Source organism: Phymastichus coffea, unplaced genomic scaffold (assembly GCF_024137745.1).
Source record: "Phymastichus coffea isolate CEN01 unplaced genomic scaffold, Cenicafe_Pcof_1.1 PCOF00053, whole genome shotgun sequence".
Lineage (NCBI taxonomy): Eukaryota > Metazoa > Arthropoda > Insecta > Hymenoptera > Eulophidae > Phymastichus > Phymastichus coffea.
The window spans coordinates 745731-770920 of record NW_026706864.1 but is presented as its reverse complement, the minus strand read 5'-3'; the positions used below and the strand labels follow the sequence as shown (position 1 = coordinate 770920).

Genomic DNA, 25190 nt, shown 5'->3' with positions numbered 1-25190 from the left:
GCGTGAACCGGTTTTTCACAATCTACAACAGTACATTTTCACGCTTATAACTCATCAATTGACTGTTACAATTTTCGGGGTGATAAAGTTATGTTTGAAATTGGATTATCGGTTATTTTTTTACATGAAGGTTAGATTTTTGTAAAGTATTGTTTAAGATTTCCGTTTCATTATTTTGTGATACCGTGAACTAGAAAATTTTTGAAAAAATTTATGGTATGTTAGCGAGATAGTCCTGTTTTGTTATTAACTTGATTATAGTATACCTTTGCGAACCATTGCAAAAAAGGAAACTCAATGTAAAATTGTTCTTTTATTACAAAAATTATTTATGTTAAAGTTATTTGGAGTATCGAAAGTACTGTTCAATTGATAAGAATAGTCACGCTCACAACCAAAGGGGCCCGAAAAACATTTAAATTTACTAATAAATTATTGAAATATATAATACTAATTATGTATTTTCAGAGTAGAGAGATGTTCAGGACAGACAGCTGTGAAACAACAAGCCATTCAATTAACAAACATTGTATCAGAAAGCCTATCTAATTAACTCAATGTTAATTTAGGAATGTCGGCAGTAAACATGTTTAACAAAGAAGAGAATGGCGTACGTTCTCTCTGCACAGCGATGCAAGACAGAGACATACATCAGATAACAAATATTTTGAGAACCAACAGCGAACTGATAAGATACAAAAATCAACTTGGAGAAAATTTACTCCACTTGGCCGTAAAATACAATTTTGAAGAGTCCATCGAATTACTAATCAAACACGGATTAAACATCGACAGTACAGATAGTTGCAATAGAACTCCGCTTCATTTCGCAATCACATTCAAAAACGAATCCATAGTAAAATGTCTTCTCAAGCACAACCCAATCACTAACACAAAAAATCTATATGGGAAAAGTCCATTTCATTTGGCAGTAAATTTCGGCGATCGTCGAATAATCCAACTGTTATTAACAAGTGGAGTAGATGTTATGGATACAACATTGTGTACAAATCAAACGTCATTGCACATAGTATTACGAAATGAAGACGAAGAAACATTTAAGTTACTGTTGAAAAATTATTCTGGAAACGTGAATATACCAGATGCGTACGGAGAAACACTTTTACACTCATTAGCGAGACAGAGAAATGAAAACTTAGCGAAGCTTTTGATTGATAGGGGAGCCGATGTGAATTATCGCAACAACGACGAAGAAACGGCACTTCATTTAGCAATTCATCGTAGAAATTTCAGTATGTGCAAGCTTCTTGTAAAACATAGTGCTGACGTTAATCTAAAAAATAAATACAAAGAGAGTGCATTACATTTGGCTATAAGATACAAAGACTTCAAACTAGTGGAGATGCTATTGAGCTTCAATGCTGATATCAATCAACGCGCGATTGATAACGATACGATGCTTCATGTTGCCGTTAAATACTACAAATTTGAAGTTGTCGATTTATTGATAAAAAATCATGTGGAAATCGACGCTAAAAATTGCCACGGTTTAACTCCATTTCACACAGCAACGAAGATTAAATGTATAGAAGCTGCGGCACAACTTTTACTTCATAATATCGACGTGAACACCGTGGCGTTTGGTAATTTTATTCAGAAAGGCAAATCTCAGTATTACACTCCACTTCACACTGCCATCGCGCAAAAGGATCTTCCTACTGTGAGATTCCTACTAGATAATGGAGCTTCGTTCGATCAAGATCGTGAAATATTCTTAGCAGTCGAGTTTGGTTGCGTAAGCATCGTTGATCTCCTGGTTCAACGCGGTGCAAACGTAAATGCAAGAAATTCGTCTGGTCGATCGCTTTTGTACATAGCTATGAAGACTCGTGATAGAAGTAAAGTTGAGAGGCTTCTACATCGTGGTGCTGATTCGCGTGATATTGACGAAGCAGATATCGATAGCAATGAAACGGCGTTACATTTGGCTGTAAAATCTAAAGACGAGAACTTTGTAAAGTTTCTTTTGGATATCGGTATTGATGTGAATATTTGTGATGTAAATGGAATGACACCGTTGTGTTTGGCAAACGGAAATTCTGCGAAATTTATAGTAGCCAGTGTTGCATTACTGAAAGTTCATGGATTTTTCGTATGTAAAAAGAATGAGATTATGATAGATTCTGTTCCTGAGTTTGCTTCATTTTTTACCGAGTGTATGGAAGAATTGGAAAAGATTAAAGTAACAAGGTATGGTAATGTGTCCTTAATTAAGTTTTTGAGAGACGATGTGAGATTTTGGGGAAGATACGTGAGGAAATGTGTATTTAAAGCAAAGATCGATGAGAATTTGTATCCTATTTATTGGGGGAAACTTTTGGTTAATATTGATAATGGACTGATGAGATGGAATCTTATTAAACGAGCTAAAAACATTTTATGTGAATTTCATTGTTTTCAATCATTGTACGATGTACTGGACGAGATTGTTGATAATTTTAACGATGACGAGCTTCGGAATTTCAACGAGGAATTATAATTTGTTAAAGCTGAAATAGGACTATAATTACAGCGTGATTCTCTTTTTTCGTTGTTGGATAATAAGAAAAATCGTTTGCATTTAGCGGTTAAGTATAGGCATTACGCATTAAATGCTCATTTGCACCATATATTGCAGAACAGTGTAATGACAACATTGATGCTTAGGTAGTAACGATTTTTTAATCTATGTTGTAGTTGATTTATGAACATTTGTCAAGGAAGTTATGTGTTTTTAAATTGAGAAGAAAATTGAAATTACAAAATACGAAGATAAGCGATCTGATCAGCTAAAAAACTGCATAAAGATGCTAATGAAATAAGTCAAACTTTATTTTTGAAAAAAAAAACAGACATCTTGGAATAGAATACGCGGAAAATCTATTTCTGTCAAAGTTTTTTTTATATATAAGAAATATTACAATCTGGTCAAGGCAAAAAGTAATAGACATAACTTAATTTTTCAATGCGTTCTTTCAATGCAATTTATAAATGTGTTTAAATTGCCTACTTCAGATAAAAATCACAAACTGGAATACAAGTGAGCTTTGCTCAACAGTGATATATGATTGTAATAAAATTTCAGAAAATTAAGTGTATATATATATATATATGTATATATATATATATATGTGTGTATAATGCAAGTTATGATGAATTATGATGAAAACAAGTTATTGGAATATTAGCTTATATATAAAGTTTATACCATAATGGTAAATAGACTCTCATTATTATTAATGTTATTTAAAGCTATATCAATTAAAAATTACTTACTTATTGAATTGTTGTACCTGTTATTTGGAATCTTTACACACCTACTTTTTATCGCTCTTTTGTCTCTGTGATATTGAATGATTGCAACTCTAATTATTTGCACATTTTTGTTATGGAAAATGAACTGTCAATTTGCATAAATTTTTCACACAATTTAATATTTAAGATTTAAATATGTTATTATAATAAATGTCTTTGTTATCTTGTGTTCAACTTTCATACACTATGAACATTATTTTAAAATAAATATTAATTTAAATCAACATGAATAGAAATTACAAGTACCTATGGAGTCTCTAGTTTACATAAGAATAATTAAACTAAAGAATCATTGGTAGATTTAAAATATCATATAAACTATCAAAAATAAGACATGAGAAGCGATGAATACTTTTAAATAGAACATTACATGTTTTCATTTATAAGGCATATCTTAAATTATTTGGTTAATTACTACCAATTTGAATTTTACCATTCAAACCCATCAGGTAATTTAGGTAAAGTACCTTCTCGTTTTTTCTTCTCAAATTTTTCATAAAATTCACTAAAATCACAGTAGGATTGAATTTTTTTATTTACATTCTTTGTTGGCCTTGTATCATCCATCTCAGTGTCACTTGTTGAAGTATTATCAGTTGTTGATACAACATTCTCTGTAGTTGTACTCATTGTATGTTCAATTTGATTGAAATTAATCAATGGAGGCACTGTAGGACTTTTGAGAGCATTTGGCAGTGGATAGTTGAAATTACGAATTAAAAGCGTTATGTCATCGTGTTTGCCGTTTGTTGAAGAGTTGTTTGAATTTCTCATGAATTCATCATGGTGTAGTCGCACAATTTTATCTACTACTGCCTGAGCTACACTTGTTAGTGTAGATTGTATTCTGAACTAAATGTAATTATTGTAATTCATAATATAAGTACATATTTATGAATTTTTTCTTTATAAATTCAGTTAATTACCTCTTCTACAATCATAGATGCTAAGTTTTTGTTTATTTGATCAGTCCCTGTTGTGGCTTCCAATGATCTGTACAGGCCTTTGGACATGAGTAATAAAAATCTGCAAGATTCATCCAATTCAATTCCTCCATGAATTTCTGGTTCTGCTATTATTGGTTCAGAAATGGCTGCAAATAATTCTTTAAATTCTTTGTAACCTCCTTTCACTGAATAGTTTCCTAAGCATCGTGTGTTTTCTTGATTGCCTAAGTGCCCTCCTAAAATTTAAGTAGAAAGAAAAAATTCAACATGAAATCCTTTAAATAATAACATTTCTTTACCTTCTTTGATTGCCATCACTTCTAAACCAAGTTGAGATAATCTGAATAATTCATCTTCATTATTCAAATCATGATCAATACTTAATTGAACAACTCTTAGTACTTGGTTACTGTCTGTTTTGCATAGTAAAGCTCTGCTGTCACCAACATTAGCAACATACAATTTGTTATTGTAAATTAAGGCAACCACAGCACTGGTACCAGAAGACAATTCAAAATTCAACCATTTAAATTTCTCTTCCTACAAGATTGCTTTTTAATTATAAAATGTATTAAATAGGTATAAAAAGCAAAATCGTTTGATAACAAACAACATACCAAATTAGGAAAATTTTGATAAGCTCCTGGTAAGTAACAGTTTAAACCTTCTGGAATATCAAATTGTAAACTGGCTCTTTCTGCTAGCAAATCACCTATAGAATCCATATACCCACGTTCAACTGTTATGAATGCTTGTCTGTCAATGTAATAAATAATTTGAGACATACTTTAAAGTAAAAACTTCTAAATAAAGTAATAATTGTCAAAATACCTTAAAACATCTTTAACTTCTTCATCACTACCTTTGCCATTCAACTGACCCAAAAGTATCTCTGCAGCCATTCGTTGCATAGCAAAAGTAGCTGCTTTGGAGCCTTGATGGCCATCGAATACTGCATATAAAAAGGTAGAATCATCATACTTGCAGTGAAAACTTTTGTCTTCGAATGTATGTTCTTCTTGTCGAAATCCACCTTCTCTGTAGGTTTGATTTGTTGATTGACCGATGCCTAAAATGTAGCAAGTAAAGCATATTTTCAATGATTTTTTCAAATATTATTAAATATTATAATTACCAGATTGTTTACAAACAGGTAAATCGTCAGTCCATCCACGTTGAGTATCTTGAAAAAACATTTGGTACCGGAAATTTACAGTCAATTTTAAGTTCTAAAAAACTATAAAAATGAATAGCATTAATGTATTATCATAAATACATTTCTCAATGCTTCAAAATCATAAATACATATTTCTTAAGCTTGGTGATATAGGCACACGTCTATACATGAAATTTAATTATTAGAACTTAAAGTTAACTAAGCACTACACATAATACGTTAAATCGAAATTGAATAAATTTTATGAAACTAATCCATACAAACATTGTAGCTATTACTTTAGAAAAAATAGCTAACAAAGTTACAGCGATTCAGCCATCCTGTACTGTATACTGTCAATTGTAAAGTTTTATTATAAAACTAAAATTTACACTTCTCATGCAGACGTTTATTAAAATCTAAGAATAAATGAAAACAGAAAATGCACGGATGGTTGGCGCTCTGCTGCGTGTCAGTGACCGTCGTATACTATGGTCACATGACACATTTTTCTCTCTCTTGCCGATGGAGGTGTTTGGCGGCGATACTCGCGCGGCTGCCAGTCAGTAGCTGGTGCACATGCAGCAGAGTAGCAACATGGCGAACGTGCGGGACAGCGATACGTCGCTGTGGCTGCATAACAAGCTTGGCACCTCGAACGACAGTTGGACCGGCAGTTCGATTTGTTCTCAACTCAATGCCGAAGTACTACGCAACATCAAAGATTGTTTCCCTGATCTGCAAACTCAAGTCAAACTCAAACTGCTGCTCTCATTTTTCCACATACCTAGGAGAAATGTCGAGGAAGTATGGTGTTTTTTCTCTGAACTTTTAATTTTTTCACACAATCTCGCTTGATTGATTATTCAAATACGTTCAGATTGATTTTCATTTACGATCGTCGAAGAGGTTAAGATCGTGTATGCAGGACAGGTGACGAGATTACGAAAGCTTCGCGCAAAATAAATAATAACGCGTGCGCAGGTCCTAATCGCGGCGCCCACTTTTGATTGTTCCGCGCCAAGCGCGACAATGTTTTTCGAGTGGCCAGTAGCATATTTGCACGCGTTTGTGTCCTATACCATGGGTTTGGGACTCATATTTTTACTTTTTGCGAAATTCTTTTTTCTGAATATTTTTTTAATTTTACGATGGTTTTAGAAATTTTTCCCTACTGTCAGTCAAATTTCAAAAGTATGAGATATTTTTTTTCCAAGCTTTAGTGCACAAAAGAATATAGACGCTTATAGTCGTTGGTTGTATCGAGTTACGTATACTACGCTTTCATACTATACCTACTGACTGATTAAAAATGGCAATAAAGTAATAAGTGATACATTAATGGATTATTTATATAGATAAATTAATTAATTAAATTGTAATCGAGGGATACGATGCATTTATAATTTTTGTTTTCAAAGGTTTATTCAAAATTAAATTTAAAAGAACAAATTATTATATCTTTACTTAGCAATATATAACCTTTGTAAGAAAGCACATTAAGTGTATAATTTGTTTCAGTGGCGAAGTGAATTGGAAGATATCATTGAAGTTGCATCGTTGGATGGTGAATTATGGGTCTCAATGTTATCCGAAGCAATGAAGACCTTTCCACATACTGGCTCTCTAAATACAGATATAGCCGAACTAGATGAGCATCGTCCAATCTTTGGCGAGCTAGTCAATGATCTACGAAAATTGTTAAGGAAGCAGAATGATCCTGCTATGTTACCATTGGAATGTCATTACTTGAACAAACCTGCCTTAACTGCTGTTGTGGGTAATTTACCAAAAGCAACACAACATTTCACATTGAAAAGGAAACCAAAAAGTCATCAGCTTAGATCAGAACTCCATCAAAAGAGTTTAGATGCTCAAAACAATTTGAAAAAAAATGCAGCACCAACGGTGCCAGTCAGAAGTAGAGGAATGCCAAGAAAAATGACCGATACAAGTAAAATATATTTATTATATTTCAATATTATATCAAGTTTAATGAACAGAAAAATAACCATAATTAGTTTAATTCTGATAAATATACTTGATGCTATAAAAAAACAGAAACGGTATTGTGAAGTCCCATTTCTTTGTCAAATTGTTTATTTCTTTTCAATATTCATTGTTAAAAATGTATAGACATGTCTGCATAAAATAGAGAAATACATCTCCATAATCATAGGCTATTTTTATAAAACTTCACACAAGCATGCTATAAAATTTGAAATGGAAATTTTTACCATCACTGTGAATCTTATAAAGTTGATAATTTTTAATTTAATCACCGCTCTGGTAATATTTTTAAGGAAAATCTATCTGAATGTGAAATACAACAAGTAACAAAATTTTCAGCACCATTAAAGGGAATCCCAAGTCGAGTACCATCATCAGGTTTCCGTTCACCATCACTATCAAGCTCGCCAATGACGAATCGTACCCCTCTAGCAAGTAGAATGCGAAAAGACGGCGGTATTAAATTATTGGATATAAATGAGCAGCCGATGGGATACGCGCAAGCGAAAAAACGCAAACGTCTTATGGAAATTGAAGAACAGCAAAAGAAAGCTGAGGAGGCAAAAGCAGCGGCTGCAGCTGCTGCAACAACGCCTACACCAGCTGCCGAAACACCAATTACTCCGGAATATGCTCAGGGTCTTGCACCTATTACAACTCCTACTGCTCCAGTCTCAACTGCCGCCACGGTCTTACCACAACCCTACAGTACGCCTATTAGCACAACTGTTCCCACTGTTGCCGTAGTGCCTAGCACTCAGACTCGTAAGTTCCACAATAATTTAAACATTGTAGCACGTAGAATTTTTATTAATGCAGGATTCATAGTTTGAAAGAACATTATATGTTTACAGAACGTTTAATAATATTATTTCCCAAAATAAATAAACTGTATAAGATATAAAAATTATTTTGAAGGTCATTTGAGCAAAAGATAATTTATCGTTATTTTTGTATTTTTAATCTTACGTTTGAAGATGTTAAAAAGAAATATTTCCTTGAGCCTTTGTAAAATACCATTCAACATTTAGAAAAGAAACGTTAAATGTAAATGGTAATGAACTATTATGTTACAGTAGAACACAAACATATAATATAACTTGTTTAATACTTTCAAAGTATCGCTTATAATGTAAATGAAAGATTTAATACACCGATGTGTTTATTGTCGAATCGAGTTTTACAAAATGGGTGATTTATTTTACAGCTGTGACGCCTACAACACCAACAGCAGCTGTTATAACGACGCAACCTGTTATTACTCCAGTGGAATCGGCACCTATCCCTATGCAAACCGTCAGACCAACGCAAACTGTTACGCAGATTCGTATATCTGCGGCTAACCAACAACAGCCGAACACGGCAAATACAAGAAAAGGATTGTCGCTTACGGTAATTAATTTTTTATGTTTATATATTTTATTATGTAAGACAAATTGATTATCAGAAAATTACTTAATAACTTATATGTATTTTATAGAGAGAACAAATGTTGGAAGCCCAAGAAATGTTTAGGACTGCGAACAAAGTTACTAGGCCAGAAAAAGCTCTTATTTTAGGTTTCATGGCTGGTTCAAGAGGTACATTTTCAGCTGTACTAAATAGTATTTTTAATTTATTGTCACATATATTTAACTCGTTTTATATATTCTGTTTACAGACAACCCTTGTCCAAAGTTGGGTAATATTGTAACGGTGATGCTTTCTGAAAATATAGAAGAAGTTACGCAACCTGATGGATCGACTGTATTAATGCAAGTGGAAACGCACTTCCAAATGAACTATACGAATGGCGAGTGGAAACGTATTAAGAAAAATAGACGTATTGTTAACGATGAATCCGCTGTGGTAGTAATGAATACGGCTGAGGCTTCCGCCAAATAGATTACAAGCATCATGTTGTTTCTTTGATTTTTTTATTTTTTCATTAGTCTAGTTGATAATAGCAGCCTTGGACAAAAATTATTTAATGTTAGACTCTAATTTTATATAAATATATATTTATAAAGAAAGCATGTATGATCACGTACAATCAGATATCTTTGTATATATATATATTTCAGTATGTGAGAGATGACGATTGTGCATTATTACATGCGTAAGATAATTCAAAGTTGAAGTTATTCAGATTCATTTAAAGTCTTCATTCTTAAATGAATGTGAAGCTTAATAATTTTGTGATAGTTTCATATATAATTTTTTTCTTGTAGAAAAAGAAAACCATAACTGTCATAATTTTGAAATGAACGCCACTTTTAATCATTATGTAAAAATTGTAAATGATGAAGAAGCGCTTTCTAAAGACATTGCATTATTGCGTGTACATACAGTGTTTCATTGCATTTCGTTTTAATTTTAACACGATCATGAATATTCCTTGTAAATATGTTAATTTTCTTCTTAAAAAAAATTTTGTAATAAATTTTATTTTACGAGAATGTGTACTTGATTGTAAAGTATAAACGAACCAATTAATTTGAGAACATTAGGAATTGAAAGTGATACACACTGTGCTTGTAAGTCAAGTTTATAAAAAAAGTATACTACTACCATATTTCATTACATATATAGAAAATATATGAATTTTTATGTTTTTTTTTTATCTGAAGAAAACGAGACTAATATCGTTGTTATAAAAATAAAATACCTATATTGACTACACATCGTTGTAAATTATTTTTTTACAGGTTTCGTATCCTACATACTTGAAAGTAAAAAAACGAAATATAATCTATTTTCAATACTTGTAACAAGATATCTGTCGATTTGTTATTTGCAACTTAATTTGAAAATGATTCTTTAATTTTAAAAATAAGCTATTAAATTTTTACAAAGCTCAGTCGATCTTGTAGAAAAACATCGCGGTTATGATGTCTAATCTGGATAGATTTAATCGAGGTTACATAACCTTGCATGTATTTACATTCCGGCAATCAGCATTTTTTGACGCCGCTTATCGAAAGTTTAGTGAAACGAACAATTGCGATCGTCAATTATTTTTTATACAATGTCACGATTGTTGCTTAATTTAATTCCACACGCTAAAAAACTGGTAAGTAACTTTGCTAACAGTAAAAATTATAGGCATTTGAAAACGCTTCAATCGGATTTTTATTTATATGTGAATTTTGTCAACTCGTGGAATAACGAAAGTTTGATTAAATTTAAATGTATATTAATCTATTTCAGACAGCTACGGCGTCATCAACATTACCAAAAGTAAATAAGTCTCAATTGTTAGAAAATGTTAGATGTTTTTCTGCCAGCTCAAGACTCTTAGGTAACTTGCAAATTTCAAAGCCTGCACCCAATTTTTTTGGAACAGCAGTTGTGAAAGGAGACTTCAAAGACATTAAGTTGAGTGATTATAAAGGAAAATATGTGGTTTTATTTTTCTATCCCTTAGATTTGTAAGTAAATCATTTAAAAAAATGTACCTTCAAAACAAATTTGTATTTATGCTGACTGATTGTTTGATATTGTTTAGTACGTTTGTCTGCCCAACAGAGCTTCTAGCATTCAGCGAAAAAGTCAAAGATTTTGAAGCTCTCAACACACAAGTCATAGGAGTGTCCATTGACTCTCATTTCAGTCACTTAGCATGGATTAACACTCCAAGAAAAGAAGGTGGTTTAGGAGGTGATTTAGGATATCCTCTGCTCAGTGATTTGAGTAAGAAAATTTCTGAATCATATGATGTTCTTATTGAAGATCAAGGTATTGCATTGAGAGGTCTTTTCATCATTGACAAAGAAGGCATTCTGCGACAAATCACAGTTAATGACTTGCCTGTTGGAAGAAGTGTTGATGAAACTTTAAGGCTCATCAAAGCTTTCCAGTTTGTAGAGAAACATGGAGAGGTATGCCCTGCTAATTGGCAACCAGAAGCAAAAACAATTAAACCTAATCCAAAAGATAGTAAAGAATATTTCAAGTCTGTCAACTAAATGAAATAGTGAGACTTTTGTTTCCCTCTGATTATACTTTAATAACTTTTATAGAGCAAAATTTTTCAAACTCGATTGTTTCATTGTTTTTTATTTTTGCAACTGTATAACTTTTATAAAGCCTTAATTAAGTACAATAAAAAAATATTTTCAACCTCAATATTGTGGTTAATTCTTTTCAAAACTTAATCCGTATACTTCATTAAAATTAGTTACAAATAATAATAATAGATTTTGCTGATTATTTCTGCAATATATATTGAAAATTAATTAATTGCTAGATAATTATCAGATTATTTTTAATAAATAGTTTTAATACATATTGTTGTTTGATAATATTAAGGAAAAAATCATGTTCTGTTTTTTATAACTTCAAATTTTAGGCCATTGCAGCCTGAAGAATTTTGCATGGTACTAGTTTTTCATTAAAACGGCATCAATAAATAATAAAAAATACTTGTCATGAATTTTATCTAATCAATTTTCTCCGCGGCATTGGCAAAACATTTGAATCGCAACTGTGAAAAAACAAATTCTTAATAATACACAATAATAGCAAATGGAAAATTGGGCACTGGCTTTTGTAATGATTCGCGTGCACGAATGTCAATCGCAATAGCCTCGAACCACCGCATCGTTTTCTTTGGGATATCAGTTGGGGGCTCCTTTTTTTATTGGGGAACCGCCACAAAGAATCAAATCAACTGGCGCAAGATTGCTTTTCTTTCTCTCCTCTTCGCTTTTTTATCCATTCAACTGCGTATCGCATGCGTGCTCTTTTGCTCGGCTGATTGAAATCGCGGCAGACGACGATCCCTCAAGTTTTTCCTTGGATTCTTACTGCGGGAGTTGAGACGGGTGCTTCTTTTTCAAGTCGCGGAATATTTAATTTTTAATTTGTCAAAGAATTGTTTATGGTACAAGAAATGTTTATGATACAAAATTATTCTAATCATAAAAAAAAAAATTTTAATTCAGTAACTGATACTTTCAAAATTCAAAAGTTTAGCTCGTCGAATTGTTTTATCTTATGAGGACAACATTCACTTTTTTACAATATCAAATTATATAATCAATAGAATACTTTTTTATGTGTTCTTATATATTACATTTAATACGTTTATTGTAAAAATAGTACTCAAGCAGTAATCTGCATTTATCAATTTGCTATGAAAAATATGATTCAAAACAGTTATCACTAAAAAATAGAAAAGATAATATTCTTTTTCATTGATAACAATATCCTTATTTTATCAAATCATTCAAATTTTTAACAAAAAAACTATTTTCGATGAATCGAAATATAATTCTAACAAATAGAAATTAAATGGAATTTTTATTCTATATGTACTTTATTTTAACTACGCTACTACTACTACTACTAATGATAAGTAAATAGATGATAAGTAAATAGAATTAACGTATACTTTTCTTCATTTGGATTTAAAGAGTATAAATTTCTTAAAATTAATAACTAGTTTTAGATATATTAAAAATTAGAAGGTTCGATATCTAAATATCAAATTTTTTCAACGGTTAACTATAAATATATATTAGATCTTTCATAAACTGCACTTTTGGCATATTATATATATTTATGCAAACGTAATGTACATAATGAAGGTATCTTGTTATTATGTATTATTTATGTTTCATTTCGATATTTTCAGATACCGTACCAAAAGTTATTGCAAGCAATACGCGAGAGAAGTTTATACTTGAACGCCAATTCAAGCACTGGTTTTGTTTCACTTATACCCGTTAATTATTAAATATTGGTTTGGAATTTTTTATCTTTTTAAATTCGTGTGCAATTCGGATATATCTGTCAATTGTGATTCAACTGATCAACACAGAACAGTACAGTAACGTTCTAACACGATACTTGTTTGAATGAAAGTGATTATAACAATAATCACCTTGAAATAAAAAAACATTTGACAAGAATGAACATGACCGGAGTTAAAAAACACATGTAAGCGTATTTGCTCAAGTTTTATTCAATTTAAGTAGTGAAAATTTCTTCAATCAAATAGCGAAAAAAATTTTTTTAATACTCTATATCAAGCTGTGTCTACATATAACATTATGTGTAAATATTGCTATTTTATTATACTCATGAGTATGTTCTTTCTTTGACCATGACATTTTCTTTTGACTATGTCAAATGAAAATATCATTCTCTGAATCCGACGGCGAGTATAAAACGCGCTTGAGAAGCTTGTTATGTTCATTTTATTTCTTTTATTAATAGATAGAACCAAGGTCTGAATAAATATATTCTTAATAGATTAGCTTTCATTTATTTGTTATCAGTTGATTTCAAATAGTTACAAAAACGTTTGTGATTGGATAGATTAAATACTCTTCTAGAATGTACATGAGTTGTTTATATCATATGAAAGTATCATTGGACAAGTTCCTATTTTTCTATAGCATGTTTAAAAATATTCGTTAGAAATTGTTATTGAAAATTTCTATACCATAGACACGAAACAAGTGATATCAAAGTAGTTATAACAACTATCTAACTAATAAGAAACTACACAAAATCAAGTCTTTTTCTTGTAGTCGTCTTCAAACTTTGGAAATAAAAAATCGCTTGCGAGAAAAAGGCAACTAAGTTACGATATTCGTTACATTTACCAACGTTTTTCAAGGAAAAGCGTTACTATATGTAACTTGCGATGTAGACTGAAACCTAACACGCATGAAAAATCACACAACGGTACGATATCCAACATGTTGTGTAATATCTCATTTGATCGGTTGACACAGTCCGAGAAAGCCGTTACCGTTTCATCTCAAGAAATTTACAATGTAACTTATCTCCTAAACTAAACGGGTAATTACTGTTTACAATATATAATTATCTAAAATTATAATGTGACTATAATAAATAGTTAAATAGCAAGCATGAAATTTTCTTTGCTGGTGTGTACTGATAAACTGTTTTCACTTCTACAAGTTTCATAATCTCAATTTTAACTTGTATGTTCCACGAAAGTCATCATATATGTGTGTGTATATATGTGTGTGTAATATTTTCTCTTTTATTGAGAAACTTTAGCGCCGTACATGATGCGAGATATCAGAATAAACGAAAAACATTTTTAGAGTTTATTTCCTTTATTTACTGTGAGATGAGCAGAGCACTTTTTCCATAAACTTATTTCTTCAACGTTTTAAAATTAGTTTTTCAATAAATTGTATAGATCTTCTTCCAATAAACTTTATTAAATATTCAGTCTATTAAAACAAATTGGGAATAAAGATAAGCTACGCTTGTTTCGTTTCTAGCATTTTTAATTATTTAAACAGATTGACTCATAACGGTTATTCATTATTATAGTAAATTTAATTTCACAATGCGAATGCCACTTCAACTGTTACTTTTATGTTTCAGTAGATTTCAATAGATCCTAGAAATCGCTTGTAATATCGACTTGAAGATTTTTTATTCGCACAATTATCAAAAATGTTTAATATTGTGATGGCTTAAAAAACATACACATATCTGTATGATTTAAACAGGGCATGTTAGCACAAATAATGATGAATTCCGTTATCTTAGTATTATCTACGAGAAAATACAGGTGATTTTATCGGAATTCGCGTTATAAAGTACGTAGATATGAAATTCTATTCTATTTGTTTCGTCGAAAGACGAAAGTATTTCCTATATAGTAAAGGGTAAGTATAAGGTTGTAATATAGTTGCGCTTTCTCGTCTCTCTTAGTGGCCACGTACTATTTCTTTCTCTCTCTTTTCTCTTCTCCTTTCTCGATATACTTACTCAGCATGCCTAACTACGATCTAACTATAAGACTTTTCTTTCTTTCTTATTTAAGGAGAGTACGGGAGAGTATGCGTTTCGGGTGGCGGCGCGTTATCGGTTAGTTGCGGAGGTCAGGGCAGTATAAATCATTCGTCCGAACTAATCGCACATTTTGAATTCTACATTCGTTAAACAGAATTTCTTTAACTCATTTAATTTGTCAATGTAGTATAGTTAAGCTTAATTAGTTTCAATTAAAATAGTATTTAATAGACGCGTATTTATTCTAGTTTCTAAAGAATTCTTCCAATCAGTTCTCTTTGTTTAAGTCGTGCTATTTTAGCAATCGCCGCGAGACAAACCCTCCTCGAACTCAGGTAACACAAACACAATTTACACACACACTTATACGTATCATTGGTTGACTAGCCATAAAATAGTTAATCAAGTCCACAGCGACTAAAAAACTATCAATTCATTACGTACATTATATTGGTCGACTAGCCACAAAGTAGTCAATCGACATCACAACGCCACGTGTTTCATTTCACATATCATTTGGTCGGTTAGCCACAAATTAACCAATTTCAATTTCTTTTACATCCGACATATATATGCATACTTTTAAGTATCAATTGTAATCAATTAATCATAACACGTTGTTATTTCTTTACACCACGATTGAACGCAAATTTTATCAATGTAAATCAACCAAGGGTTTTTCTCCATTTAGGCGGTTTCCGTTTGCGCTTACGTGCAAACATAGTTTGCATGCAAGATCAAACCTAACCGAATCTTGTGAAGTTTTTTCCCAATTTTTCATAAACTACACATACATTCACGAACAGTCCTTTTATAATGCTAATTTTAATGCTAACACTGTTCTATCAGTTCAAAGTCAAGTTAAATAATTTTATTTATACATTAAGTTGTACTTTGAATAGCAATACCAGTTATTGATAGTGTTTTTCCTATATGAGAAACAATTAAAAATGAAATAATATTTTTACCATTGTTTTTATTTTAGAAGATGCATTGAACATTGTTTATATATTTGAGTGTTTAATAAAAATAAGATATAAATTTGTAGATGGATCTGATAGATAAAGCTTGTGATGTTCATAAATTGGCTACGAATTGATGTTATGCATAAATTTGATTTAGTAAGTATTTTATATTTTTTGAAAAAAATATTGATCTGTTATATAAAAAACATAATAGTATTTCGCAAATTACTAAAATTGAGGTAACTTGTGTTATTTTAGTATAATTTAACTCATAAATTTAATTTTGATTCGTTGTATTATATTCAAATAAATGTTTAATATTCTAAACAATAATTTGTGCTCATTTATAGAATGAATGATGTCTCATGCCAACGATTTTAATAATAGCGATAGCTTATCATATAAATGCATATTTATACAAATCAATTTAAATAAGTATTTGGCAGATGAGTTCTTAATAATAACTTTTAGAAATTGTACCAAAACTCTTATTTAAATCCAGTAAAAAGTTCAAGTGACGATCAAGTGACGATGCAATAAAATTAATATGTAAGAAATTATATCATAATTTTGTTACAGCTATCGTTACTTGAAACTTTTTGTAATAGAGTTTTGTGAGACAGAAAACATAGATCAATGATATGATAAAAATAAATATTACTAAAAAAAATGTATGCTCTTTAAATTAGTTTCGTTTTTTTGCAGATTACATATTGACACATAATTACTTATGTTTTCAAATGAAGAAATAAATTGAAGTATTCTGACCAGGTAGATAGGGCAATGTCATTAAAAAATTGTAGGTTGACATAATTCTTACTGTTTATGTAATTCCCATGATAGATTTTGTTCAAGTACATTCTTGTAATATTATTTCATCTATTGTAGGTTTGAAGATACCTCAAAGATGGATTATCGTGATTCTAGGATTTGTAGGTCTCTTCAATGAATATGCCATGCGTATTTGTTTATCTATAGCTATCACCGAAATGACATTGCCTCCCAACGATACTATAATAGTTACTGATGGAATTTGTTCTGGACATTATGATGGTAATACTACATATTCCGTACACGTAAATCGTTTCAATATAACCAAATATGATTGGAGCGAACATACTCAGGTAACTTATAAGCCTAAACAACGCAAATTATGAAAGTAATAAGATATAAATATATAAAGTTGAAATTTATTTTTAGGGTCTCATTCTTTCTTCTTTTTACTGGGGGTACATATTTACCAATTTACTTGGCGGTATCATAAGTCAAAAATTTGGGGGAAAACATACTCTAGGTTTAAGCATTCTTTTTACCTCATTGTTCACTCTGATAACACCCACAAGTATTTATTGGGGTAGTTCAACTGCACTGATAGTTTTGCGACTAGTTATGGGTCTCGGAGAAGGCACAGCTTATCCAGCACTCAACGATTTGTTGGCACATTGGATTCCAGAAAACGAACGATCTAAAGCTGGATCGATGGTTTTCAGCGGTGCACCACTGGGTACGATTTTTGGGATGTTAGGTTCTGGCGTGATACTGCAAAATTCGCAAAACGGTTGGCCGATGGTGTTTTACTTTTACGGAACTGTCGGACTGGCGTCTTTCTTGTTGAATGCGGCATTTTGCTACAGTAAACCAAGCGACAATCCGTTCATCACGGAAGAGGAGTTAAGCTACCTAAAAAGAAAATTGAGTGTGTATCAAAATTGACATTTCAACATTAGTTTTTAATATAAGTATTTGAAAAGATTCGTTAATTTGATTTGCAGAAAACAAGCATTCGAATCTACCATCGACACCCTGGCGTTGCATACTAAAATCTCCACCAGTATGGGCATTGATCGTTGTATCAGTTGGTAATGCATGGGGATTTTTGACAATAATCAGCGACATGCCAAAGTACATGAGTAGCGTCTTGAAATTTTCCGTACAAGACAATGGCTACTTATCATCCATACCATATCTCTCAATGTGGATAGGTAGCACAGTCACATGTTGGATTGCCGACAAAGTCATTACCAAACAGATTGTTTCGATAACCGGTGTAAGGAAGATCGGCTGCACTATAGCCTCACTTGGTCCTGCAATATTTCTCGTTGCAGCTTCTTATGCTGGATGTGATGGTTTTCTCGCGATTACTCTATTGACGTTAGGATTGACGCTTATGGGATGTGCTTTCTTCAGCTTGGTTATTAATGCTCTCGATTTAAGTCCAAATTACGCTAGTTCAATTATGGGACTTGTCAATGGAATTTCCGTCATTGGTGGCATGCTGTCTCCTTACATTGTTGGCGTGATAACACCCAATCAAACGATTAGTGAGTGGCGAATCGTATTTTGGATTGTTTTTGCTCTTTTTATCACGAGCAATTTCGTATATTTGATTTACGGCAGTGCGGATGTGCAAGAATGGAATAATCCAAATTTTAAAAATCAGAAGATACTTACGGATGAAGATAATGTTGCAGAATCTTTTTTACCTGTGAATGAAAAATTTTGATCTAATTTTGATACGAATTAATTTTATATATTACTAGAGTTTTTTTAAATCTGTCATCTAAATAGTAAAAATTAACTTAAAAGTATTAAATATTGGATTTTTATAATATTATGTCCACAAGAGACCCCATGTTAAATAAATAAATTAATTGGCCGGTAGTAATACAATTAACCATTGAAATACATACGCTTGTAATTTTTCCAACGAGCTTTTCATTGAAATGTTTAAATTATCAGTAAACGTGCTATTTTTTATGATAGTACGAATGGAATATGTTCAAATCGTACGAACATTAAAATTTTCTTTTTTTATTATTTTATCGCTAAAAAACAAAAAAAACAAACTACATAATGATGTAGGATTTCATACAATGTATCTTTATTAGTTGTTTTTTACGATTTTATAAAACAATTGTATTTAGTTTCAATTAAACATTGTATAGTTGTTTGGATTTAATAAAAAATTTAAATTCGAATCACGATTTGCATTGAATCTATAAAGTTTTTTATACATACATTGTCAATTTCCAAATAGTTTGAATTGTTATCTATTAATGAAATTGCCTACATTGAGCTTGTTAAATTTTATCATGTTTATATTATGATTTTCTAAATTCTATATTTGAGGCATTCGATCTTTTTCATATATTTTGCAAAATTCGAAAACGAAATAGTATATTTCGATACTAGTGCGAGAAAATAATGTTAGCCTCGCGTGACCTTTTTACCCTCGCTTCGCTCGGGCGCAAACTTCCATTCGAGGCTACATGTATATATAACTTTATTTTTCGATACGACGATACGTCATTAAATGATAAAAATGTTATAATTACTTTTTTCTGCCACCGGTGTGAACGTGTTATAATGTTTTTCATATCAAACACTAACAATTGCTTATATTTATTGAAGCTTATTATACTTATACGAACGTTTCATATATCGCTCAATGAAAACTTTAATAATGTAAATTACGTTAGTTATAAATTGTTTACAACAAGTTCGGATCTTTCAACAAAAGGAAATCAATTCTATAGTTAATGTTATTTAGTTTAAAATTTCGTTTTCGACATTTTATAATAGCATTAGTATAATTTAACTATTTCAACGTTAAGTTGAGAATTTAATATATACATATAATATTGGACCACTCTGAAATTATCCAAGCTTTAAAAGTATAACGTTGTGTTGAGATGTCTAACAATTAATTACATTTTATTCATTTTTAAGTTCACAAGTATCTCGATGATGGATTACTGTTTGTCTTGGATTGTTATAAGCCTTCCTAATGCCTTTAGCATGCGAGCTTTTTTATCATTTGCTATCACAGAAATGAGTTTTGCTCGTCCACTATTTTTTCTTGTTTATAATTATTAATTTTGATTTTTTGACTTACAATCAATTTGAAGACATTGCTCATGACAAAAAGTTTTCGTACTTTTTATATTAGATTTCTAATTATTTATTATGACTTATAATAATTATAAGTTATACAATAAGTAATGTGCTAAAGTGATTAATATAATACATATCAATTATTAAAATATCACAAGGTTTAAAAACTTGTGCATTTATTGTCGTGATATCCAATAATAGTTTTATGGAATAAGATTTCTTGATTTTATTACTGCTGTTCGATGATTCATATACTTCCAAAATTTTACTTCCTTTATTTTAATTTCGAATGAGTGATATTTTTATCTATAGATTAAAGAAGTTCAACATTAAAAATGTAATCATTGAATGTACAGACTTTCATTTAAATCGCAACAGTGTCATGTTATTTCCTAATAAATTACTTTGTGAGTTTTTATGAGAATAAGAATATTCGTCATCATTACCTTAAAAAATTCCTTATTACTTACAACGATACCGTAACAAGACGAAGAGAGAAACTCGTATATTCAGTGGTGAAAGGAAAGAGGGTAATCGCATCCATCATCCCATTCTCACGGATTAATAAGGACAAATTGACAAGACGACTGTATAACGCGACGCGAGCTTTTTCCTCGAGCATGTTAAAAATTATTCAGGAGGTAAAAGAGGTGAAAGCTGAATAAGTTGACAAAAGGAAGAAAAAGGAGAAAGAATGCCAACGAGGAGAGCTTATTATTCGCGCGAGCAATGGTGGTAACGCCCTGAAGGATGGGATAAAGCAACCGTAGACGAGAGAGAGAGAGAGATAGAGAGCATTTTCTCGAGGGTTAAGACGCCCAGGGATGAGGGTAAAAAACTGAAAAGTGACGCCGGAGATAAACGGCTCATCCTGCGGCTCTTTTCTCCTTCGTTTCTCTCTCTCTCTCTCTCTCTCTCTCTCTCTCTCTCTCTCCTATATATTATACCCCACGCAAGATTCAATCCACTACCAAGCTCTTCGTCACTCTATGGTAGTCTCTTAGGACTAATCATATTCGAGAGCTGCCGGAAAGACGACGTTGGCATGGCCTCTTTTTCTTCGAAGGGAATTGATTTTATCGTTTATGTTTCTGATTTTTTTCTTCTACTACTGAAAATAACTCTTTCAAATCTGCTGGATGATTCTTCAGATCACATTAAATCATCCGACTTTAATAGAAAATATCGATTATTGATAAATTCTTAAGTACACAGTAGCCAAGTGTGGAATAATTTTATCAAGTTTTATATAGTTTTATATTATTTTATATGTTAATCACATACGGTTGCGAAAGGAATCGAAAGAGCTTAAAGAATATAAGAGGAATTTAATTGTATAAGTACTTTATACTGCAAACGGTATCGGAAAAAGGAACTAAAGATGGTACCGTCGCTCAAAGAAATAACAATTCAATACTTCATCGTCTATTTGCGAAACATATTTTAATCTAGAAAGCATTGTCTGTCACGGTAGCATATCAGAGACAGAGTATCAAATCTCATTTAACGGCAAAAATAGCAAGTTTTTAGAATTCAATTCATTAGCATTCCAAAGTACACATTACTTAGCTGCTGCGCAGGTGTAAATTAACTGCACTCTCGTTATAGATGACGAAGCACCGATAAGTTAAGTGTATATGCGCCCACCTCTCAAAGAGATAGCAGACACAACGAAAAAGCTAAGTCACAGAACTGAAGACCTTGTATTTTTGTGTCACGCGAACATACCTCCCAAGTGTCGCATGCTTGTGCGAATTTTTTTTCTGACTTTTTTTTGTTAGAGTAATGAACATATCGGCAGGATATCATGGAGAAAAGAAGGCCACGTCTTTTGAGGAGTATGTACTCTGTTGTGTTCGGTGAGTACACAGGCGTGAAATAAAAATGCATGCACTGTTGACTATCTCGCGTCTGAGATCAAACGGCTTGAGGATGTATAGAATTAGCGAGAGTAGTGCGCTAAGAGTAATGGAGGCGTGCCCTTTTGACACTTTTTTTGTTAATTGTAAAAACGTGCAAAGATATTTGTTGAGGTTTTTTTTTTTTGCGCGTGTGTTGATTTTCTGTTCAATTTGGCTATTTTTAGTAAAAATTTTACATTGTTTAACAATTTGTTTAAATTATTGAACAATTTTTTTGATAGGTAGTCTATTAAAGGTCCTTTGTGAATACCTTGTTTGATTGCATTTTTGTGGACAACTCTGTTCTTATATAAAAATATAGAATCAACCAGTATTAGAAGTCATGAGGACTAATATTGTGAACCAAATGAGGTGATGGTGGAACCGGCTTTTCTTGTGACCTTTGGTACCTTTCCTTTCTTGATGATTTTATCAGCATTCAAAAATATTCAAATGCTACCAAACTCTACTGTAGCTTCGCTATAATGAAGTCTCATTTTTATAATATGCTGTCAAGGTATGGGTTGTATGTTTTTAGCTATATTTTTTAGGAAAACAATAAAAAAGTTGCAAGAGATTCGATTTTTTAATATGGCTTTAAAAGGATGGTTCATTATATTCCCAATTGAGAAATGTATGGATTGCCATAGTGTAAAATGTAACAACGCAGTGATGGCAATATAAACAAAATGAGTTCAGTGTTACCGTATAAGTAAAAATCATAAGTCAGACGATTTTTAATTATTACAAGATAGCACCACAAATTCTCACTTCGTAAATGGTACCTAACAGTGCACCGCTAAAAATTACTAAATCATCTGTTGAATGCTAATCTTTAAGAATGCAATATGCTAGCAAATGAGCTATGTAGCTGGATATGTTGAGCTATTTATAAAATTTGTTGCTGGTTTAAAATTATATTAATAGGCTTCAATACTTTGAACATTTTGAAAAATTTGCGTTTTTTGAAAATTAGTTGCTAATGCAATATTTACTGTTTATTTATATGAAATAGATGTACACTTTCCTTAATTTCGTTTGTGATCGCGATCTTTTTCTCGATCAAGAAACCAGGATCATTCCATATTTGTACCTGTCCAGTACCAAAAATCAAAAAGATTACGTTGCTCGTTGCAGCGATTGCAAATACAATCCAGAACACTAGTTGCCATTCACTCATCGTTTGATTGGGAGTTATCAATCCAACTAAGTACGGAGCTAACACGCCACTGATAACCGCGATTCCATTACCAAGACCTTCTATTGAACTTGCATAGTTTGGACTCAAGTCTAGTACATTAACAAACACACTGAAATAAGCGCAACCAACGAGGGCTAAACCAGTAGACTGTAATGCAATTACACTAAGCCTGTTGCAGCCAGCGTAAGAAGCTGCGATGAGAAATATTGCAGGACCAAGCGAGGCGATGGTGCATCCGACTTTTCTTACAAGTGAGATCGACATTGTTCCTTCTTTGATCACTTTATCAGCGATCCAGCAAGTGAGTGTAGCACCTATCCACGTCGACAGATGGGGTATGGATGATAGAAAACCATTGTCTTGCACAGAAAATTTTAAGACACTGCTCATGTACTTTGGCATATCGCTGACAACTGTCATGAATATCCAAGTATTGCCAAATTTCGCTATAAAAGAAGCCCAAACTGGTGGAGATTTTAAGATATATCGCCAAGGTGTGGGTGGTACGTTCTTGTGCGTATTTTCTAAAAGATTATTGTATTTATTATGAAAAATTGTATGGAATTTCATTATCGTAAAATTCAATATGTTTAATGCATTGCCTGTTATGTTTACATACTCATTTTATTTCGTAGATATGTCAATTCTTTGTGGGAAATATATGGATTATCACTAGGTTGACTATAGCAGAATGCTGCAATGAAGAGAAATGAAACTAGTCCAACGCTACCGTAGAAATAGAACACTATCGGCCAACCGTAGTGCGAATGTTGCAAGATAATCCCAGAAATTAACATTCCGAAAATGGTACCTAACGGCGCACCACTAAAAACCACAGTCCCGGCCTTTGAAAGCTCATCCTCTGGCACCCAATGAGCAAATAAATGAGCCATTGCTGGATATGATGTGCCTTCTCCGAGACCAGTGGCTACTCGCAAAATAATAAGGGCTGTGGCGCCACCCCACTCAATGGAGTAGGGTATTAGAAGTGTAAATAGTGATGTGAATAAAACCCCCAGACTAAGAGTGTGTTTGCCGCCTAGTTTTTGACATATTATGCCACCTAGTACACTAGTACATGTATATCCCCAGTAAAAGGAAGAGAGTATCACTCCCTGAAAATAAGAAACAACCTATCAATGCTTGAACGTAATTATATTAAAGTCAGTAGCTTTGAGAAACCGGATGGAGTAATAATAGTTTTCTATTACCTGAGTATATTCATTCCAATCATATTGAACATCATCTGAACGATTGGCAGACCTTACATGCGTATTATTGTAATTAAAATTTTCAACACAAGTTTCATCTGAATTCACTATTCCAGTATTCTTGGGTGGCAAAACCATTTCTGTAATGGCTATTGATAAGCAAACTCGCATGCTGTAGGCATTGATAAAGCTTAAAAATCCTAAAATCACGGTGATCCATCTTTGAGGTATGTATCCACCTAGAAATAATATTAAGAAAACTTTAAGTTTAAGTAAAATTTTAAGCTCATTAAACACTATGTTTTACATTTCGAAGGTTGTGAATTTTCAAAAGTGTTTGACATTCTAGTCTTAGTGTTTCTAAAATACTACCTCCAATTAAATAAATGTCACAAATTTTTACTGAATCACGAAATTCATATTATAATAATTTGATATGTTTTGCATTAGTTCTTGTAAAATGCTAATGAAACGTGAAGCTGTAGATTTCATACTGTTCTGAAAAAAGATTTTTTCAGTCATTAGCCTATGACCGAATAGCGTTATCAATATTTTTATCAAGAAATCTAGACAGCTGCTTGTACATATTCAGTGTATTCACGTAAACAGATAAGAATAGTATTTTGGTCTCGGCGATGAATGATTCACTGTCCTTGTCATGCATAGCTAAAAAACATCACGTGATTCGTCGCGTTACAAATCACGTTATTTTTTGGTACGACGGGGTTCTATTATCTTTGATAAATCTAAATATAACTACGTCGATTTCGCAGTTTTTATTTACTTGATCAAAAAGCAGTTTTACATCTGATAGTAACTTTAT

The 25190-nt window shown here is 31.9% G+C and overlaps 6 protein-coding genes across 7 annotated transcripts; 4 read left to right on the top strand and 2 right to left on the bottom strand.

The window, feature by feature from the left end:
- Window positions 1–586: 586 nt before the first annotated feature.
- On the top strand, window positions 587–3093 carry LOC131665690 (putative ankyrin repeat protein RF_0381). The gene has a single exon (XM_058937747.1). The coding sequence runs from the start codon at window positions 587–589 to the stop codon at window positions 2498–2500; it is 1914 nt and encodes a 637-aa protein (XP_058793730.1). The 3' UTR covers window positions 2501–3093.
- A 355-nt stretch (window positions 3094–3448) lies between these two features.
- On the bottom strand, window positions 3449–5872 carry LOC131665623 (TGF-beta-activated kinase 1 and MAP3K7-binding protein 1-like). Its single transcript, XM_058937649.1, has 6 exons — window positions 5398–5872; window positions 5094–5331; window positions 4880–5018; window positions 4562–4802; window positions 4242–4498; window positions 3449–4167 (listed from the first exon to the last, which is right to left on the bottom strand). Exons 1-6 carry the CDS (start codon window positions 5456–5458, stop codon window positions 3745–3747), a joined length of 1359 nt encoding a protein of 452 aa, XP_058793632.1. The 5' UTR covers window positions 5459–5872; the 3' UTR covers window positions 3449–3744.
- Window positions 5873–5999: 127 nt separating this feature from the next.
- Window positions 6000–10079, top strand: LOC131665713 (negative elongation factor A-like). Its single transcript, XM_058937769.1, has 6 exons — window positions 6000–6225; window positions 6940–7372; window positions 7768–8193; window positions 8636–8820; window positions 8909–9008; window positions 9089–10079. The coding sequence occupies exons 1-6, from the start codon at window positions 6016–6018 to the stop codon at window positions 9310–9312; spliced, it is 1578 nt and encodes a 525-aa protein (XP_058793752.1). The 5' UTR covers window positions 6000–6015; the 3' UTR covers window positions 9313–10079.
- A 247-nt stretch (window positions 10080–10326) lies between these two features.
- Window positions 10327–11529, top strand: LOC131665714 (peroxiredoxin-2-like). Its single transcript, XM_058937770.1, has 3 exons — window positions 10327–10480; window positions 10618–10838; window positions 10916–11529. The coding sequence occupies exons 1-3, from the start codon at window positions 10436–10438 to the stop codon at window positions 11373–11375; spliced, it is 726 nt and encodes a 241-aa protein (XP_058793753.1). The 5' UTR covers window positions 10327–10435; the 3' UTR covers window positions 11376–11529.
- A 2569-nt stretch (window positions 11530–14098) lies between these two features.
- LOC131665633 (sialin-like) lies at window positions 14099–19082 on the top strand. Of its 2 annotated transcripts, XM_058937667.1 has the most exons (6): window positions 14099–14220; window positions 16244–16316; window positions 16866–16959; window positions 17049–17284; window positions 17361–17856; window positions 17933–19082. In XM_058937667.1, the coding sequence occupies exons 3-6, from the start codon at window positions 16944–16946 to the stop codon at window positions 18661–18663; spliced, it is 1479 nt and encodes a 492-aa protein (XP_058793650.1). In that variant the 5' UTR covers window positions 14099–14220; window positions 16244–16316; window positions 16866–16943; the 3' UTR covers window positions 18664–19082. The 2 variants fall into 2 exon arrangements, with proteins under 2 accessions (XP_058793650.1, XP_058793651.1); XM_058937668.1 differs by lacking the exon at window positions 16244–16316 and having other exon boundaries at window positions 14157–14220.
- A 3864-nt stretch (window positions 19083–22946) lies between these two features.
- On the bottom strand, window positions 22947–24812 carry LOC131665689 (sialin-like). Its single transcript, XM_058937746.1, has 4 exons — window positions 24675–24812; window positions 24368–24606; window positions 23776–24271; window positions 22947–23680 (listed from the first exon to the last, which is right to left on the bottom strand). Exons 1-4 carry the CDS (start codon window positions 24709–24711, stop codon window positions 22947–22949), a joined length of 1506 nt encoding a protein of 501 aa, XP_058793729.1. The 5' UTR covers window positions 24712–24812.
- Window positions 24813–25190: the final 378 nt, after the last annotated feature.

Excerpts from the sequence above, each read along its gene's own strand:
- LOC131665713 (XM_058937769.1), top strand. The coding sequence starts at position 6,016 with ATGGCGAACGTGCGGGACAGCGATACGTCGCTGTGGCTGCATAACAAG. Across the intron at positions 7,373-7,767 it reads AAGAAAAATGACCGATACAA|CACCATTAAAGGGAATCCCA; the intron begins GTAAAATATATT and ends CAAAATTTTCAG. Across the intron at positions 8,194-8,635 it reads AGTGCCTAGCACTCAGACTC|CTGTGACGCCTACAACACCA; the intron begins GTAAGTTCCACA and ends TTTATTTTACAG.
- LOC131665633 (XM_058937667.1), top strand. Across the intron at positions 17,285-17,360 it reads ATTGGAGCGAACATACTCAG|GGTCTCATTCTTTCTTCTTT; the intron begins GTAACTTATAAG and ends ATTTATTTTTAG. Across the intron at positions 17,857-17,932 it reads CTACCTAAAAAGAAAATTGA|AAAACAAGCATTCGAATCTA; the intron begins GTGTGTATCAAA and ends TTTGATTTGCAG.
- LOC131665714 (XM_058937770.1), top strand. The coding sequence starts at position 10,436 with ATGTCACGATTGTTGCTTAATTTAATTCCACACGCTAAAAAACTG. Across the intron at positions 10,481-10,617 it reads TTCCACACGCTAAAAAACTG|ACAGCTACGGCGTCATCAAC; the intron begins GTAAGTAACTTT and ends AATCTATTTCAG. Across the intron at positions 10,839-10,915 it reads TTTTTCTATCCCTTAGATTT|TACGTTTGTCTGCCCAACAG; the intron begins GTAAGTAAATCA and ends GATATTGTTTAG.
- LOC131665623 (XM_058937649.1), bottom strand. The coding sequence starts at position 5,458 with ATGTTTTTTCAAGATACTCAACGTGGATGGACTGACGATTTACCTGTT. Across the intron at positions 4,803-4,879 it reads ATCAAAATTTTCCTAATTTG|GAAGAGAAATTTAAATGGTT; the intron begins GTATGTTGTTTG and ends GCAATCTTGTAG. Across the intron at positions 4,499-4,561 it reads AGTGATGGCAATCAAAGAAG|GAGGGCACTTAGGCAATCAA; the intron begins GTAAAGAAATGT and ends CTTAAATTTTAG.
- LOC131665689 (XM_058937746.1), bottom strand. The coding sequence starts at position 24,711 with ATGTCAAACACTTTTGAAAATTCACAACCTTCGAAAT. Across the intron at positions 24,607-24,674 it reads AAATTCACAACCTTCGAAAT|GTGGATACATACCTCAAAGA; the intron begins GTAAAACATAGT and ends TATTATTTCTAG. Across the intron at positions 23,681-23,775 it reads ATATCTACGAAATAAAATGA|AAAATACGCACAAGAACGTA; the intron begins GTATGTAAACAT and ends ATAATCTTTTAG.
- LOC131665690 (XM_058937747.1), top strand. The coding sequence starts at position 587 with ATGTTTAACAAAGAAGAGAATGGCGTACGTTCTCTCTGCACAGCGATG.